This window comes from Anas platyrhynchos, chromosome Z, assembly GCF_047663525.1.
Source record: "Anas platyrhynchos isolate ZD024472 breed Pekin duck chromosome Z, IASCAAS_PekinDuck_T2T, whole genome shotgun sequence".
Lineage (NCBI taxonomy): Eukaryota > Metazoa > Chordata > Aves > Anseriformes > Anatidae > Anas > Anas platyrhynchos.
The window spans coordinates 76,384,412-76,403,764 of record NC_092621.1 but is presented as its reverse complement, the minus strand read 5'-3'; the positions used below and the strand labels follow the sequence as shown (position 1 = coordinate 76,403,764).

Sequence of the window (19,353 nt, the reverse complement as noted above, 5' to 3'; positions counted from 1 at the left end):
TATATCCACCAACTTGTGATACTAATTCTGCATCATCATTCTATCTGTTTTAACTAGATCATACCTAATTTCCTGAAAACTAAAACCCACAAACTGGCTTCTTGACATACCAAATGTTTGAGGTAGAAGTGGTAGTAGGACAGACATTTTGAGTATTAAGGAAGAGACAAAGAGAAAGAAAAGCAAGATCAAAGCTCTGTTATGTATTCCTGCATGGTATTTCTACATCATTGTTTATTCAAAAAACTGTTACCTACCATATGGACACTGACTACTGTAACTCTTGTGTTATTTTGGGAGACAAAATGCAATTTCACATCTATGAAATTTCAAGTCCCTTCATCTCAGTAAAGATATTGTGGAAAAGAAAAAAGGGTCAGAGGGTAGGAAGAAATCTGTCCTTACAAGGAATGACTGAATAGGCTGGGAAAAGAGACAGCTTATGGGGTTAGTGATAGAGGTCTACAAAATCACTAATGGAGTGGAGGTACTAGACAGAGATAAATGGTTCATTGTCTTTTTGCGTAAAAGAAGCAAGGGCAGTATGTGAAGATGAAGTCAGAAAGGTTCAAAACAAATCAAAAGCAGCAATTCATACCACAGTACAGTGGTACAGTACAGTACAGCCAGTACACCTGTAAGGTTTCTGGCAAAACTTCAATAAATACTAGCATCTTAAGTGGGTTCAAGTGTAAGACTGAATAAAATGCCTGGAGGAGAGAACAGAGGAAGGGACACCACACAGACAACTTGCAGCAGGTTCTGGAACTCAAAATGGTTGGAAAGTGTTAGATCATTAGAAGAAAATGTCATATGATTGGCGGGCTTTTCCCTAAGCATCTGCTTGTGGACCCTATTAAAGACAAAATAACAGGTTAGATAAATCCCTGGCCTGAAGCACTGCAGCTGTTTTTGTAGCCTGTAAGTGAGGCAGATTCCTGATGGCCAGAACTGATGTATTTGAGTTAGCAGCATACCTATTAATTCACCCGTGTAACAGTGATTCCTGAGTCATGATGCACTGATGAGCATCTCAACAGTGACCAACCCTCTCAATTTCACGGTTGCTTTTAGGCGATCAGAGCCCCTCAAAAGTCAACATTTTTATCTGGTGCATAACTGAGTATTTATTTACATGTGCATTTACGTGTGCATTTCTCTTCCTGAGCTGATCCACATGCTTCAATACATAGCCTTGGGGCTGTGGTGGTGGGGATGGAGAAGGTGCAGAGGTACAGGTCTTCACCACCATGGCTGCTGCGTGCAGAGAAGCATCAGGCCCACAGGCTGGCCCGCCTGGCACCTGGGCTTTTGTGGCCAATGCTGTGCTTGTACTCTGGTATTGGAGACATTTAAATGCCACCTGAGAGCAGAATAATGATGGTGAATGAGGCCAAGATCTGCTCTGTGGCAAAACATGTTTTTATTGATATAGGTATTGATATGGAGATACACACAGTTAAAGACTGTGCTGTTGTAAATCTCCATCCTTAATTTCTCTCATGACAAGGTTGATTCCTTCATCCATTCCTGTCTGCTCATGGGAGCATCCTTTTTGGCAGAATGAGATACTAAAATTTCAAAGCCTCATCTTGTCTTTATAGCTTGAACTAGACTTACATCTTTAATTTGCCTTCTTGGGTAATTTCACCAGCCTGTTATTTGCCTGCCTGTTCTGACTCTTACTTTCTGGTAAATTTTCTAAGAAAGATATAGAATGGCCAAGCCATCAAGCTTGAGAGAAAATGAAATTGTTAAATTAAGTCATTCTTAAACGTACTACAAAGATGTCTCTTCTGGATTGTGGTAGTACTATTGAAGTTGTAATAAGCAATTCTTACAGCAAAGCACATTAAAAACAGGAATAAAGGTGAAAAGAGCAGCTGGCACACTTCAGACTGCTTGGTCAAACTGAGGAGATGCTAGTAAAGCTTTGAGACAGCAATCAGCCTGCCAGTGTGATCATCAACTCACAGATACTGACACATCAAGGAAATTAATCAATTGAGGATCTGTCCCTTCACCTTTTGAAACCTGTACACATCATCTTTCCTTAAAAATCTGTCCATAGCCCTACTGAAAAGGACCAGTTCTGGAATTTCCAATGTGTCTATGTAATACTCAACACTTGCAACTCCCCAAATTTTCATACTAGAGACTACTGCCCTAAATAATGTAGTCACATCCTCTTACCTATTTTGTAAGTTACTGAGTTTTTCCATGAAGCCCCTGGCATGAGTTTCAGTAGTACTGCATACAGCATATGAAAATGATTAGCAGCCATAGCCACTCGCATATATAACAACGTGTTGTTAAAATGTATCTCCCACATGGTTCCCCTCATTTATTTTGATTAATGTCCTGTCACTACCAAAAATATATAACATGCAAATGAGTTGCAAAAGTAAGCCACTACCTCGATAAGGTAGGAAAGTCATACATTTAAATGCTACTAAATCTCTCAGGTAAATGCTTCTAACACAATTCAACTACAGGACAGGTACCGAGTGCTTGGTTTACTCTCATGGGCACGCTTATTTCTACACTGAAAGTCAGAGAACACAGTGCATAAATTTCACTGTTCTCATCCTACCTGTAGAAAATAAATCTAAGGCATTATTCCATAGCTTCATCTACTCCCAAAACACCAGGTCTGCAGCTTTCTAACATCCAGGTTATGCTGCTGCAATGAAAATGTGGGCCCAAATCCATCAGAACTTTGCTAATTTATTCCCCTTGGGAATTTGTTTCCCTCAATTTTGGCATTTTGTGAATTGCTAGCACTATTTTCAACACTATTTCTTTCATAATTTTATGCACAGGCACATCTACACATTCAGTTATTGTCATAGTGATGACCTCAGCATATAAACCCAGTAAGGCTTGTTAGGAGGAAATAGCTCATTTTTTTTTCACAAAGAATGAGAAAGAGAGAGAAAACAGAAAAGTTAATGGCTACATAAACCCTTCTTTAGTGCTTGGGATTGCCTTCTTCTGTAGATGGTGTCTTGATAATGTTTTACATGCATGAGCATGCACAAACACAGTTAAATACAAAACGCAGGCTGGGAGGAAAGCACCAGTCAAACAATGGCAGAGACCACTGGTTAATGAAGTTGCAGTGTCGTTTAGCTAACACTAGACTAAAGGGTAAAGATTTTAAAATGTGATTCATATTTATGCATCAGTCCTGTATACAAACACCTACATGCATTTTTAGGCATAATTCTCAGACTCAAGTAACACATGTACAGTAGCTTTTGACCGTGTTGGCTGTGCAATCTTTCTCCAAACTCAACACACTCAAAATAGGCTGCATAAGAAGAGTTTCAGAGCCATCTCTAAAAGGTTCTCACACAACTAACACTCAAAACTATATCATTCAGTTTCTTAAATTTACTCTTTGCTGAGGGCAAAAAAATTATATGATCTGAACTCATATGCAGTTTTGACTGCTGAAAATCCATCAAAATTCACCAGAAGTCATCAAAACAAAGGCTGCAGTCCAGTCAGAAGCATGCATGCACAAACAGTTGCTACGTATTTATCCTTTTCGAATCAATTTCAGGTTAGGTTTTTTCCCCCTCTAGCTATTGATAAACAATTAACACCACTTAAAGGTTATGTCTTGTCTATTGAGACTGGAATGACAACTTTAGCCTTTATACTTCTTTCAATACTCGCTTTCATCCAATTCCCAGAGCTAATGTGACGTGTTATATTCTACTATGACAGCTAAATAGTCTGTCTTCTGAATGCTTCTTACTGAAAAAATATTTGCTTCACTTACCTTACACCATATTAGCAGCAATTTAACTCAGTTGTTTCTAATGGAATCACTCTACTAAGACTTGTATAGTCTAAGTAGTGCCCCTCTACAGCCCCTATGAAATGCACAGAGGCTTTCTCATTAAAGGAGAGCAGTTCAGCTGGTCATGTTCCCATTCAGTTCCCTGCTCTTTTATCCATGTCATTTTAGCATCTTGTATAATGAGTTAGCAGAAGCTGCATTCTACATAAAGGGGTGACAACTACTAGCAAACATTGCCAGCCCAATACAAATGAAATAGTTAAGTTTACTCTGAGTATCTGGGGTAGCAAAAGTCCAAAAACCTTAATGCAAAATTCACAGTGCAAAACTGGCACACTTAATGAGAGCAGGTAGGTCAAAATCTCACCTGTAAGAACATTGCTTTTGAAGATATTTTATTGTTTTAAAGAATTAAATCTGCCTGTTCTAGGGCCATCTTCTTTCACTGAATCTCTTTCCCCATTCTGAAGCGGCTTACCAATACCAAATCTGCATTTTAAAATCCAGATTGGTTCACTTCAGAGTGCTTGAAATCTGTTGACAGCACTTCAGTAGCCTCTATTACATAAACTAGATCTTACTGAAATTATAAGATTTTTCTTGGAAGGACATTTCATCATTTCCATTCTTCCATTTTCGTACATATTTTTGTCTAAGAAACTGACACTGATCTGGAGAGTTCAGCAGAGAATTAACCCATGTTTCATTTCCTTATGGAGGAAAGATAACTGAAAAAAAGTAAATTGTCACTCATTTTTTTCTAATAGGTAAATAGAATATCGTTTCTGAAGAGTTTCCATTTACAGTACATAAAATATGCAGGAGATAGAGTATTCCCAGTTACTTTAATCATAAATTAAGTGGCTTATTCATTGTGCCATAGGAAAGCTATGAATTATCTAGGTGTTCAACTGGATTTCCTTATCTAGTCCTTTAAACATAAATTCATGGTGTCTGCATATGGCTTGAGATGTCTGCTTCTGATTTCTCTGCTTTCTCCCCCCAACAGGTTTTTAGCCAACACAACATTTGATGGCCTCAGTGGCCATATTAAGGTGAAAGGCTCCTCCGTTGTTAGCTCAGAAAACAACTTCTTTATCTGGAATCTGCAGCATGACCCTGTTGGGAATCCAATGTGGACTCGTCTGGGGAGCTGGCAAGAAGGAAAGATAGTCATGGACTACGGGATATGGCCAGAACAAACACAGAGACATAAAAATCACATGCAACACCCCACCCGGTTGCATCTCAGAGTGGTAACTCTCATTGAGCATCCATTTGTCTTTACAAGAGATGTAGATGATGAAGGTCTTTGCCCAGCAGGGCAGCTGTGCTTAGATCCTTTGACCAATGACTCAGCTGTGCTGGATAACCTGTTTGAAACCCTTCAAGGAGGAAATGACACCGTTCCCATTGAGCTGAAGAAGTGCTGCTATGGCTACTGTATTGACCTGCTGGAGAAACTGGCTGAGGATATGAACTTTGATTTTGATTTGTATATTGTTGGTGATGGAAAGTATGGAGCCTGGAAGAACGGCCACTGGACAGGACTGGTGGGAGACCTTCTTTCTGGGACAGCTCATATGGCAGTGACATCCTTTAGCATTAACACTGCCCGCAGCCAAGTGATTGATTTCACCAGCCCTTTCTTTTCAACCAGCTTGGGCATATTGGTTAGGACCAAAGACACCGCGGCTCCAATTGGAGCCTTTATGTGGCCACTTCACTGGACTATGTGGCTGGGGATATTTGTCGCACTGCATATCACAGCTATATTCCTCACCTTATATGAGTGGAAAAGTCCTTTTGGGATGACCCCCAAGGGAAGGAACAGGAACAAAGTCTTCTCTTTCTCATCTGCTCTCAATGTCTGCTATGCGATCTTGTTTGGAAGAACAGCTGCCATCAAACCTCCCAAGTGCTGGACTGGAAGATTTTTAATGAATCTATGGGCTATTTTCTGTCTGTTTTGTTTGTCCACATACACAGCCAACCTAGCTGCTGTCATGGTAGGAGAGAAAATCTACGAAGAGCTTTCTGGAATACATGACCCAAAGGTAAAGCATGTCTGTTGTTATTAACTCAGCCTTTTCTTCTTCCTAGTTGAAACTTACTGCTGCACAGTTTATGGTTTCTAATAAAATCAGAAAGCAACCTGTCTGCAAAAGAGCAGTTACACTACAGTTAATGATCATCTCATGTCTTTTCAGTAGAAACATCCACTGAGAGATCTTTAAGTATCCACAGAAGTGTAGGGGTTTATTTCAAAGATGTGTGGTAAGGAAGGTGGTCAAGGATTTTGTTTTTACTCACTGCAGAGATGATAAGTGGCTTCTATATGCAGATTCAGGGTTAGATTTCAATTCCAAAGTCTCTTTGGCTGCAGTTTTGGTGATTTATTCAACCATGCACACAGCATGGATACAAAACCACTGGTGTTCTAGATAGGGTTTTGTTAGTATTTCAGAGGTCCTAACAGTACTTACAAGGGCATTACTGGCAAAATTCCCCATGAATGCTAAATGAAATGGAGAAGAACAGAAATTGTTTGAAAAATTCTACCTTCTGCATCAAAACAGTGGGATTCACTTCATGTGTAGTCAAACATTTGATTTGCAATGTCATACTGGGAAATGTACACTGGAGGGAATGGATTATGTAGTAGACAACTTATTTGCAAATAGCTCAGAAAAACATAGTGGGAAGGCAAGGAAAAATGCAAAATCAGGACTGTTCACACCTGCTCTCTCCCTCAATCCCAAAGGGGGGGGCGGGGGGGTGAAGCAAATTTTGGATGGAATTTAAGTCTCAGCCAAATTCCCCAGTCCAACAATTTTAAAAGACTATTCTGATTTTATTTGCCCCAAAGTAATGATCATGAATAAAAGAGAGCAGAAGGGTTTATGCAAAGAGTTCAAGGCTGCAGGTGACACAAGAGCAGGCATCCTCTTCAATTGTGTCTAGGGAGCAGGATGACAACAGCAAATTTTCCTTGTTTGTTTGGTGCTTTCTCCAGCAAAAGAATGATTCATGGTATTGTTCACAATTTTATACTCATGACTTAACTGCTGGTACATAGCTATGAAACTACCTCCCACTAGTCTCAGGTAGTTGAACTAAATACAACATTGTACCACTAGAATAAGTCACCTCAAGAATGCAAGAACTGATCATTTATTTTACTTTCATAAATTTTGAAATTAAAGGGTATATATGTCTCTCTTCTATGTTAGAGGTATTTTGCATTCAGACTGATGACCATTCAGTTTTGATTTTGTGAGTACGAATTCTGACTCACTTTTTCCAACATAATCTAGATCCTTTCTTTCAGTAATATTTTAAACAAAACAGAGTTTTCTGTGGTTGGCCTAAGGCCCTCTGATCTATGACTTAAACAAAGTTTCTATTAATAATCCCCCTTTTTCCTCCCAGAAAAATGTTATATATTCTACATCCATAAGTTCACTAAGCCTCAAAACTGCTGAAATCATGTATATGTTTTATTCAGAGCATTCTGAGTGAGTAAATGAGAGCCTTTCAGTCATTGTTGTATAAGCCATAACATGGACTTGAAAATTAGGTTAGTCCTGCTCTTTGCATGAGCATTACCTTCATCAAATCAAATCACATCAGATTACATCCTATTTTTCTGCATCATTATTGTGACCACACATAGAGTTCCTAAGAGAGATATTGGGAAATTTCTGCAATTTTAAGAAGATGAAATTATTTTAAAGCTGCATGGTAAAACTTCTCCATCAGGCTACAAAATTGGGCACAGAGTATTGAAGCATACTGGGAACTGAAAACATGGGTCCTAGGCCTGAATAAAAACAACATTGACTGATGGTTTGGGGTTAATCACCTCAGTGATCCCAGTAAATCAGTGGCATTATCAGCCTTCTCAAGACAGCCATTTCTCTGCTTCATGAAACAAAGCTCAGCGTCTGAATAGTTACCAATGTAGGAATAAAACAAGTAGATTTTATGGGACAAGATCACCTGATGTGACATGAACTGCAAAATAGTTCCAGGTATTTCATTCACGCATTTGCCTCTGAAGTCTTAGTATGTAAGAGCAGTTATAATAGTAAATGCACTGTTTTAACCTCTTCTCACACAAAGCCTGGGCTGTACCTTTGCAAAGTGCTCTCTGATGTGTAAAGCTTAGGCTTAGGAGATGTTTGCAGCACAGCAGTTTTAGAAGTACACCCACGAGTTTAGTTAGTTCTAGTTCCTTAAAATAATTTTTACGTGATTTGAATATTTTTCCCTTTTTCAGATCTGCTTGCCTCTTTTTTTTTTTTTTTTGAAAAAGATGGCAACAAGATGCAAAAATAATCTTTTTAATATCAATGTGCTTTTAAACATTCTCATACTGCTCTCTATATAGGTATGCCTTTGTACTGTGCTTTTGAAAAGTATTTAAAAAACAAAGCCCAAAATAGATGAGCAACCTTCTTGAGTTGATGTCAAACATACAATTTCTTTAAGCTGGCAGCCACAAACAAAAAATCCCATCTGAGACTGAAAGCAGTCAGAAGAGAAGGCAAGTTGGGAAAAACTGAAAGTCTTTGTCAAGATGAGAAACCTGATATCTAAAGTCAATATTTCCAGGAGTATATATACTCTTTCTTTTCTGCTTAAAAATAAACAACATCTGTCTTTCTAGAAAAACACAGATTACAGCAGTGATGTTTAATTGGACCGAGCAGTACAGTGTTTAGCAAGTGCTCGGTATAGCTGTGCAAAGGAGACATGGTCCTTCTGTGCTGCTGGAGCCTCAAAGGTACAACCTCTTCATTAGAAATAACAGAAAATGAAGTCAACAGAGATCTTACAGATCTCTCAACCAGGCCTGCAAATCTTACACAATTTAGACTATCATCTCTTCCCAGTGCAAACCAGCAGACGTGTTTTGGGGAAGAAACGTTCACTTGAATACATTTTCAGGCTGCTGTTTGAGCAGAAGAAGACAGCTGCAAGGCTGAACGTGCTGTTTATCCGGGTGAAAGTTGCTGCAGTGCCTTGATCCTCCACCTGAAGCAGCAGACCACCTTCAACGCCATGTGGCAAATAAATTCAAAAGCTTGCTTGCATATAGAAGGTAGAGAAAAGCATTTTATTTGGATCATTTTATACTGCTTTCATCCCTTCTCTCATCCGAATCCCAGGTGCTTATTTCAATTGTTCTTCTAATGTCACATCGTTGGATGCACACAAAAAAATATGGCATTCCTCTTCTTCAGACTGCTTGGCAGACTGTGTATCTGTTGTGTAAACTCAACTTCTGTACAAGCTCTGTTTTTCAGCCTACAAGCACGCAAACCAACAGGCTGCCTTTGAGCTGGTCTGGTCATTTGTCCTGCCTACCTGTCACGGCCTGGAAGGCAACTGGCACAATTCCTGACATCTCCCCCATCTGCTTACCACCTTGTTTATTTCATAGTTCCTTAGGCCCTTGACGTTGTGATCAGTCTCAGCTGAAGAAGCCACCCACTGCCCAATGTTTTTATCCTTCGCTGGTGCCAGTGCACATTTCCACAGCGGCAAGACCGGGTTGCAGAAGGTAACACATTAAAACTGACTGCTGCTGGAGCAGCACCGAAGTATGCAGAGGGGGACAGATGAGTCTGGCTGTTGTCTGTTCCTTGCTGACAGGCATTCGTTCTTCTGTGACTGCATTACAGACCAACAGCAGCATGCTGAGTATGCGGCCGGCAGGCATGGGTGGAGCAGAGAAGGGGCACAGTGATAAGCAAGGGGCTCTGGGTAGAAAAAAAAGAATTTGCTGCCAGGCTGCTTCATAATCATGTATTCTTATGGCTGTTGTGTCATTTATTCAGTCTTGTGACAAACCCAGATATTTTACATCTTAGTTTCTGGAATGGTTTCCATAAAGGAATACCATCTGCGTGTGCGTGATCTGGGTCTCGGTGCCACAGGCAGGGAAAAAAGATTTTCTGTAAGTACATAGGCAGTCACAGTGCCTTTCTTTGCCCGGCAACTCTTTAGAATAAGGCCTGGATCCAGTATGACTCCTCACTGTCAAATCCCCAAATGAAGTTCTGGTGTATAGGCTCTCCCCAGGGAGCAGGGGTTGTCAGTAGCAAGTTTTGAAGCAGGGACTTTGCTTGCAGGCTTCTAATGCAAGATCCTATGTTGGAAATGCACAGTAAAAGTCAGGAGCATATTGAGTTGTCCATATAACTTGAGGCAGAATGACTGTGGAAGCCCAGAGGACCAAAGACTCATTTCAAACATGCCAACAAGAAAGCATACAGCAGCAGAAGCTGAAGGGCTGGACAGACTTTCCAGGAGGTGATCCATCACCTGGCCTCTATTTCTGCTAATAAAGGTGCCATGCCTTCCACCATGTAACAAGCTTTTCAGGCGTTACCCTACCATTGTCACAGATGTATCAGCTGTAAGCTCTTCTTTGCCAAACTGAGGATTCGCTTTAGCATCTATGTCTGTTAATTTAGCATGGCTATATTTTGATCTGTCCGGATAACTTTGTCTTCCAAACAATGGCAAAGTTACTCTCCACATTGTAATTTGATATTAAATATCATGCCTATAGAGACTCATTTAGCAAAAAAGTGCTGTGCTTGCCTGTGAATCCCACCATCAGTTAATTTTCTTGTGTTATCTCACCTAATTTCACATGTCCACAGTGGAGACAGTGCGGGTGATTTACTTAGTCTAGTATGCTTCCACGATTAGTTGGGAGAGGCAGGCACATCTGGCTGAGTCCTCTGTTGAAGACGCTTTGGGATGAGATCACCCAGACCCTGAAATTGTCTGCTTCTCTGCTTCATGCACAATGACGATGGAGCATATCTTGCAAATGATATAGAGTCCCCAAGGAATACGCTGGACACCCACAATCACTCTGACAAGCCCCATCTGGCATGTCCTTCCAGACACCTTGGCGTGCTTTGGAATTAATCCTCAGAAATATCTGATGCTCTCTCCCAGCAATCTTCAATCCACTGCCGTGCCACCAGAACACCTGCTTTTATGATCTGTCCATCTGTTTATTACAAGACTAAGCACTTTGAATAATCCAAACAAGATTACTGAGATACTGTTATTCAGGAATTCAATGTTTACAATCACCTAGCTTTTCATTTCTAAATTTAAAATGTAAAATGCGAGGGTGCAAAGTCTCACATCTTGATTTATGAAAATCTAAGTTAATTTAGAAGCTTTATGGTTATGATTGTATCAGCTGAAAACTCATTGTTACATGTAGTGTTAAAACAATCCAGAAATACCAACTGGTGAGTAACTGCAGATGAGATTTAGCAATATCAAACCACAGAAAAGGAAAGCTTCAGCCACTTTATAGGCCTTTTTCACAGTTAGAGGCATGAGCCAAACAATATTGCATTTAATGAGATTTTCCTCTGAGTCCAACAAGCTTTAGAGCGAGGTCATAACTGTTATGCGTTTATTGATAAATTTTCTTCCCGAAAAAAAGAAGTCTTGTAAGAATTACACCAACGCAAATGCACTTAAATTCTGCTGTGGTCTTTCACTGCATCAGCCTAAGAGGAATCATTATCAGGAGTGCTACTTATACTGCTATATATTAAATATATAATGAAACAGCAACTATTTAAATATGCATTAAATGCATTAAATTGTATGACAAAAAACAATCAACAACCTCAGAGGAGTTAACAGAAATCTTATTGCTCCCATGGGGTTTTTTATCTGTCCAGGACTGCATGATTCATTTATTTTCAGAGTTACAAGAAGTTGGCTGCAATGTCTAGAGAGCATAAATTTCTGTGCGAGAAGTTACTGGACACGGGAAGGTCATGACTGACAGCACCACAGCCTGCTAATTAGTGTGTGGTGCCTTTCTGAGTATTAATAAGTCAGTGAAGGATTTGAACTCAGGAGGACTTTTTATGTCATGGAGACCAGACAAAATGAAAAAAATATCAAATGAAAGAGAAATTAAGTATGAAAGTGAAGAGTCGGAATGAAGAACAGACATTGCAGACTAATCTCATATGTGCATGAAGGGCATGCCTGCAATGTATGGAGGTCAAATCTTGGCTTCTTTATCTCCCCTGTGCAGTTTATGGTGGTGAAAAGTTAACTTGTTTAGCTTCCCTATCACCTTGTTAAAGATTTCTCCTAAAGTTATGGCTTTGAAGGTTCAGAATCTGGATGGTTTGGATTTTTTTCCATGTTGATATCCAACGTATCACACAGTGCACTGCCCCATTCTCCAAATCGAGTCTCCTTTCTCTTCAAAACCTATTTTTTGTGCCTTTTTACCAACAATCATCCTTGTGGTATCTTTGTCTATTATACCCTGCTGCTCCAGGTCTTCCTCTATATAGAGTGATTTGTTCTTTGTTCTGTCACCCACTGTCTTGAGTACTCCTTACCTCACCTTGCTGTTTGATCCAAAGCAGATAGGCAACAGGGTGGAAGAGAGGAAGTCCTGCTGTCTTCATTTCTCTTGAAGAACATCATGAAGGTTGATCTTTCAGCACCAGAAGAAATTAATGTCTTCTAGGATTTTTCCAGCCATCTTCACATCAGTTTCTTACTCTCAAGCTGCAATGTACCTGTATGTCATGTCATCAAAAATCAATGAAAGCGAGCTCATCACTGGAAAAAGCAGCTGCATCATAGACGAGGCTGAGACCTCTGCAAGAAATAAAGCAAGCAGATGAAGATGAGGAGAAGGTGCTGCTGAAGTAATTGGCAAAGAACAGAGGACAGAGAAGACACATAAGGTTGATCTTATCTCCTGGCAGATGGAGGATCATTGTACAGCTGACTTAGCAGCATGAAGGAAATTTATTAGTGTTCATGGCCATTGTGATCTATAAAAACACACCTGGGTACCAGCAGTTCCTAATGATAGAAGTCCTCAGTCAGCACCAGCACTGCTGGATTTCTGGGATGCCAAGAGGTCAAGCCCCCCGGAAAGAATCATAGTTCTCACTGAATACAATGAGATTTGACTGAACACCAGGTAAAGTCAAGTAGTGTTGTCCATATTTCACTGCGGCCTTTCAAGAGGCCAAGGCATCTAAATGACCCCATAATTTTTCTTTTAGTCTTTGTGCTTCACACATGCTTCATTGTTCAAAATTGATTCCAAGAAGAAAAACAAAAGCCCAAAACGTTTAGTTTCAACAATGGATCTACTGATAACTAAGGACTCCCTCTGATTTACTGTCATTTGATGCTTTAGAAAAAAGATAGCAGATAACATTTTTGAGAAATCAGAGTTGTGCTGGTAGACAGTTCCACAGTCAGTGATTGGAAAGCTCTGGTGTCCCTACAGGCGAAGTGCTAATCACATTAATTTCTTGTAACTAGTGACCCATTTGCAACATGAAACTGCTGCCTGTTCCTTTCCCAGAAGCTACAGAGCACAACCCCTACCCTCCAAGTTTAGGCAGTGCATCTGTAGAGGACAGCGTTCATGCTCTGGCACCTGGGGGACAAGTGCCAGAGGGCAGGAGGACTGGCAGGATGGCCCTGATCAACCAGCAACAGCTGGAGCAGAAGGATTTTGTAAGAAAAATGATTTGAAATACATTTGTTTTGAAGCTTGGGGGTGAGGAAGCTACCTCCATGATATGCTGCTGTAATATTAGGTGTCCCCTTCCAGACCTTGGCTGATACTAGAGAGCTCTTTGGCAGTTTTTCATCAGCAAACCTGAAACCCAGGATGGAAGGCCAAGAGGGACTATTTAACCAGAAAACTCCCATGCATCTTTGATACCAAACACATATACAGCCAAGCAGCTCTCTTTCCCTTCTGATTTGGAAAGGACTTCACCTTAAAGCAGCATTAACCCTGCGGTTAATAAACAGGTGGGAGGCGGAAGAACAGCGTATGAAGTGACAGTCTGGAGCATTTCTATGGCTGCTTTGTGCTGCTGAAGTACATCTGGAACCAGTGATCTATAGTCTGCTGGGAATTACATCCCTGTATTTCCCTTTAATCTATCAATTTTGTCTGTAACTATTACACATACTATCTTGCAGTTCTCAACTCTCCTAGAATAAATCCCAGCTGAAGGATCCCTCTGTCCAGAAAAAAAGTGCTATTAAAAACAGAGATAAGCACACCCTGCAGTTTATATTCACCACCATTCTGTTCTTACAAATCTTATTGGACTAAGACACTGCCCAGCATCTCAATCAGCAAAACAATTCTTGGAAATTAATACCTTTGCAGACCAGAGTGCCCAGTTTCACCCCTTAGCAATGCAGCTTCTGTGGCACACAGAGGAGCAAAGCAGTTTTTAATTAATTCTTAGCACTCACACAAGGAGTATCAGTAAAGAAGCTTTGTATTTTTAAACAGAGATCTTAGATTTTTTTCATACACACTTAGGTTGAAATACAGAAGAATAAACTCTCAGTACTGGACTGTGCATTGGTTCCCAGATTGAAACTGCTCATTGACTTCAATGCAGCTGTAAAGATTTATGCCAACTAATGACCTAGCTGAGCTGGATTCTAAGTGACAGGATTTTAACAAAATCTGACATTATCCTGGCAAGCCAATAATCAGCTCCACTGACACTTCTTGCAATAGAGAAAGGAAAGCGAGCTTTCAGATGTATCCTGCATGCACCATCTCCTGGAGTCCCTGGGAACATCTCCACATCCCAAGCCTGAACACATGGGACAGCTTTTGAACAAAGCTTTCACTTCCAGAAGTTCAGCTGTGAATTTTCATCTGCTAAAATTTGAAATTCATCTGCTTCACTATGAATAATTTTCTTTTCTTTCATCCTTCTCTGCACCCCATAAATATTCACAAGAGTTTAGCTTTCAAAAATTCTGGCAGATAAGTTGGGAAAAGCCCATGAACATAGTTCTACTTTGTTTTTAATTTTGTTTGTTTTGTTCTTTTTACCCTGAAACTTTGCTTGGTATTAGCAATTGAATTTCCTCTATCAGTGGGCCATGAGAAATCTGTTAGCAGGTAGGCGACCACTTAAAAGTTTAGGTTAAGGAAGGCAGAATAAAAAGCTACTGATTCATAAAGGCTCGTTGCAAAACATACTCTAAAAGCATGTCAGCCCTTCACAGCAGAGCAGACCACTTAATGCCACCACACTCCAGCAGTTAACAACCAAAACTGAATATTTCTTCCAGAGTCTGCAGCAGTTGCCTGGCAGAGATCATGCTGGCTCCAGCAGCCTGCTTGCTGATATGTGGGGTGACCATTAAACACTACACTCAGTATTACACCAGGTAACCAATAATAGCACGGGGCAGAACTAATGAAACCTTTTCAGAAAATTTTTTCCTCTAAGGTTTTTGTAAAACTTAGGGAAGTGTTTTCAGACTTGTTCACCCTTTCTATACCCTATTAAAATTAAAACACAGTATCGTGGGTTGTGGTAAAAGCTGAATCCGTGTTACCTCTGCATCCACCACTGCAGCGTGCAATCACTGCCACTGCAACTCACTGCATACTGGGTTGCCCCTTCTGTGGAGGTGAGTTTTGGAAAGGAGAGGCTAGCTGAATGAATGGTGAAGTCATGATCATGATTTGAGATGCTGATTAGAAACAGTCCCAGGACCAGTCTTTCTTAAACCAGCTATCAGTGTGCACAAAATGGTCTTGAATCAAATTCATTGAGACAGTTACTGCACCCCATCAGTCAAGTACTTGGGAAAAATTGCCTAAAATTCAATCATTTATGGGTAGGTTGATTTATCTGCTTATAGAAAATAGTCATAATTCCACTTCCTTACAGTTTCTCTGCTTATAACTTCCTTATCTCTTCAGCATTCCCTGCAAGCTCAAACTCCACAGGATCAGAAGGAAGCAAAGCCAAACCTCACTTCAGCAAGTCCACCAGGCCAGTTCATGCTTCAGCATAACTCCTGTCATTTTGAGACCCCACAATGCTTCATTCATTAAGTACTCTGGACACGCAGCCCGGTATCTCCTGCATCGGTGATAGGCTTCTGTGAAAGTTTCCATAAATACAGTGGATGCATTGCGATCAGCTAGTCACTCCCTGTTCAACTTCTCCTTATTCACATAGAAATGCAGAGAGCTATTTACTCAGGAGGACCATGAAGATGTGACAGAGAACTTCTACAAGAAAAAATTGTTCTTCTCACTGAGTAGTTTCACTGCCTCTATTCTACTGCCAGTCTTTTTGGAACTGAGATCATCTTTTCACTGTATTTATATTCTGAACACCTAGGTTTCCTACACACTGCAGGAATACATGACAACCAAATGCGATGCAAACCTCAGAATGATAGTAGAGACAGCAACCAGAGCACCAAGGGGGAAAAGTCTTTGAGACAAACCTAGTTTCTCAGCAGTGAAAGTTCTGAAAGTTCATTCAGAAGCCAGAATCTGCCAGAAAGATCCACAAACACAACAGCCAACTTTGGAGGTTAACTCCTAGTAGCATCTTATGCATTTTCAGCTTTAAATCCCAACTTGCACAGGACATTTCTATGCCTAAGTATTTTCAGGTCTGAGTCTAGGTGATCTCAGCCTAGCTGACGGTACTGAATGCAGTGGCACTGTATTACATAAACTGGAATGTGCCAAGTAATTCAAATCCCTGACATTTAGGATTTTATTTTTCTGTTTCTGCTCCTGTGGTTTTATCACATTGGTATTTTCATGCATAATTGGCACCCCAAGGCATAGATGTATGCACATACCCAATTCTTCTCAACATCTTCCTCCCAAATAAAACACTAGCTCTCCACTTCCCACTCAGCAGATGTTTTAACAACAGAAGACAGAAACCAAGAAGATCCAGAAGTAAGGTGGCATGCCAATGGAAATGGTGTCTGCAGTATTTGCTTTCAGCAAATTTGTTTCCCAAACATTGTTTGTCTAGTAGCACAATGCTATACAAAGTACAGAAGACTCAGAGAAGTCCCGAAGCTTTTCCTGGCGCTTTCAGAGAGGATGGGTGTTCTGCAGAGCTCTGGAGTTTCCTTAACCTCTGAGTGACCTGAGCCTCAGTGCTCAAGTGATTCAACCAACACTTCACCTTCTCAGCACCTTGAACCACTGCCCCTACCCTGGATACCACGTTTTCTTACACAGGAGACTTGCCCTTAGGAACACCAGCATATTCATCCCACTTTAGATATGTCCTCAGATACCACAGGGACAGCCTTGGTACCCTAATTACAGAAAGCATACTTACTTTCCAGAGGTCTTTAGCTTTTCTTCTGCACCTTTGCCCTGCTCTTCCCAGGAGCATGTTGTAGGCCTCCCACGATTTCTTTCTTCAGAGAAGATTGGTTATCTTCCTGAACCACTCGCAGACCTGTGCCACAAGATCCTTTAGTCTTAGCATTTCACAGCTCTGCATATGTGAAGTCAGAGTGCTGACTGAAGAAGATAAGTGATCAGTCCCGTCTGGCACTACATCCATCTCTTCTTTCTTGAGCTGGCCCCACATGCTAACCCAGATCCAAACGGGAGGCCTCCACGTGCATCATAACTTCATGTGCACCAGCTATCTCACAGTAGACAGGGGAGACGGTTTTAAAAAACAATCGGGGTAACACCTGAAAGGCTACAAACTGGCCACCTCAGTTTTCAACCATGATGCATGCACCCAGGTCCTTCCAGGGGGTGAGCATGCCTGGGCTCTGCTCTGTCCTCCGGCAGCTCCCGGTGGTGCCCTCCTGCTTCTCCCAGTCCATAGCTCAGCACTGTACTTTGCTGAGTGGTGTGCTGTGGTGGCCTCGCTGGCTAATACTCAAATGCCTGGTTAAACAGCAATGAGCCCCATGCACTGCAGCAATGCTCAGTTCCCATGCACTGTGTTGGAGAGGCTGCTTAGAAGTGCACAGAGTCAGCCTTCTGGCTGAGGACCTGTTGCAGTTAGGAGCTATGACCCTTTTAGAAAATGAGTGATTTCTTTTTCTCCCAGGCCTTCAGAAGGGAGGTCTGGCAGTTAAAAAGATGAATAAAGAGAGAGATATCACCTGTACCTATATAACCTCTATAACTTTTTCAATGCATTGTCACATTGGGACCAACTTGTCTCCCAAAAAGGCTGAAAGCTCCTCTGTAGGCTAGAACAAACCCTGTTCTTTTGATTTTTTACAGCATTAGATACATGATTTTGGAGGCACCTTGAAAGGTTATTTAAAATGAGAGCCAGGATGGCTCTTGCCACCACCTGGAGATGGATTTGCAGCCTTTGTGTTTGTTTATTTTAATCATACTTACATCACCAGCAAATCTCCAGCTACTCTATGGATGCAAAATTTGTTAGCAGTTCCTCGTGCCCGTTACCTTCTTTGTAATAGTTATTCACCTTTCATACTGACTAAGTTTTTAACGAAAAAACGCAACAGCATATAGACAGAAGTGCAGTCTCCACATATTAAAAATATCTGTAATTTGAATGGCTGTCTCTTCTCCATGAGACAGCTTTTATATTTGCTATTACTGATACCAGAAATAAGTAACTGCCTCCACCAAATCACCAGTTTAAAAAGTAAATAAATTCCTGAATCTTCAAATTGTGGTTCTTAAAATGCTGTTATTTTAGAGTTAATGTTTTAAAGGATTTCTCTGAAGTCCTAAGCATTAGGATTGTGTGACTTATTTTTGGCAAAACTCTTTTCAATACAGAATTCTTAAGATCTAAGAAACACAAAAGAAGCAGCACATGATGAACAGGAAAGAGGCAATTAATAAGGCAAAACTCACACAAAGACTGACATTTACCTGTACTGTCAACATAAAGATATTTGTGGTTTCCACCTTTTCACAGAATCTCTCCCAGAGAGGACTACAGAAAGTAAGAAAGCAACAGTGACACAACAGTGAAAACTGAAGTCTTGTTTCCATCCTGAAGTTTTTATCTTGTCTTGAAGCAAGTAACCCTTAGGAATCTTAGTGGATTAGGCAGGGAAGGCAGTGCAGGTAGTCCAGTATCTGCTTTTGGCAGCATTTTGTGTCGTTAATCCGCTGTTCAGTATAGCTGCAAGTAAGCCTTTTCCTCATGTGAATAAGCAGCGGTAAGAAGAAAGCAGAAGTCACAACAGATATACAGGATTAGAACGTTATTAAGATTTATCCTTCAAGAAAAGAGTCAAGAGTCATCAAATATAGAACTGCAGACACATAATTATGCTTAAGAAAAACACAAATTACCGGAAGCAGGAAGAGCATAGGATGCAAAGGATCACTACATAACTTCCCTACACAGTCTTTCCAAGACATCCCACAAGGCATATGGTGCTGCTAGAGACAGGATATTAAGCCAGATGGACCTTTGATCTAACACATATTCCACTGTTGTCATCATTTGTGGTGAAATTTGACAATGTGCCCAACACAAAGCGAAGCATGAATAGTCCTCAATAAGGCTTTTGGGACAGAAAATTGAATGGAGATCACAGAATCACAGAATCACAGAATATCCTGAGTTGGAAGGGACCCTTAAGGATCATCAAATCCAACTCTTGACACCGCACAGGTCTACCCAAAAGTTCAGACCATGTGACTAAGTGCACAGTCCAATCTCTTCTTA

At 40.6% G+C, this 19,353-nt stretch overlaps 1 protein-coding gene across 1 annotated transcript in view; it reads left to right on the top strand.

Annotated features, from left to right (window-relative positions):
* The window catches only part of GRIN3A (glutamate ionotropic receptor NMDA type subunit 3A), a 73,426-nt gene that overhangs the window by 32,736 nt on the left and 21,337 nt on the right, over window positions 1–19,353 (top strand). The window contains exon 3 of the mRNA XM_038170310.2: window positions 4,821–5,868. Coding sequence (XP_038026238.1) covers window positions 4,821–5,868 — 1,048 coding nt within the window. The remainder of the gene's footprint in view (window positions 1–4,820; window positions 5,869–19,353) is intronic.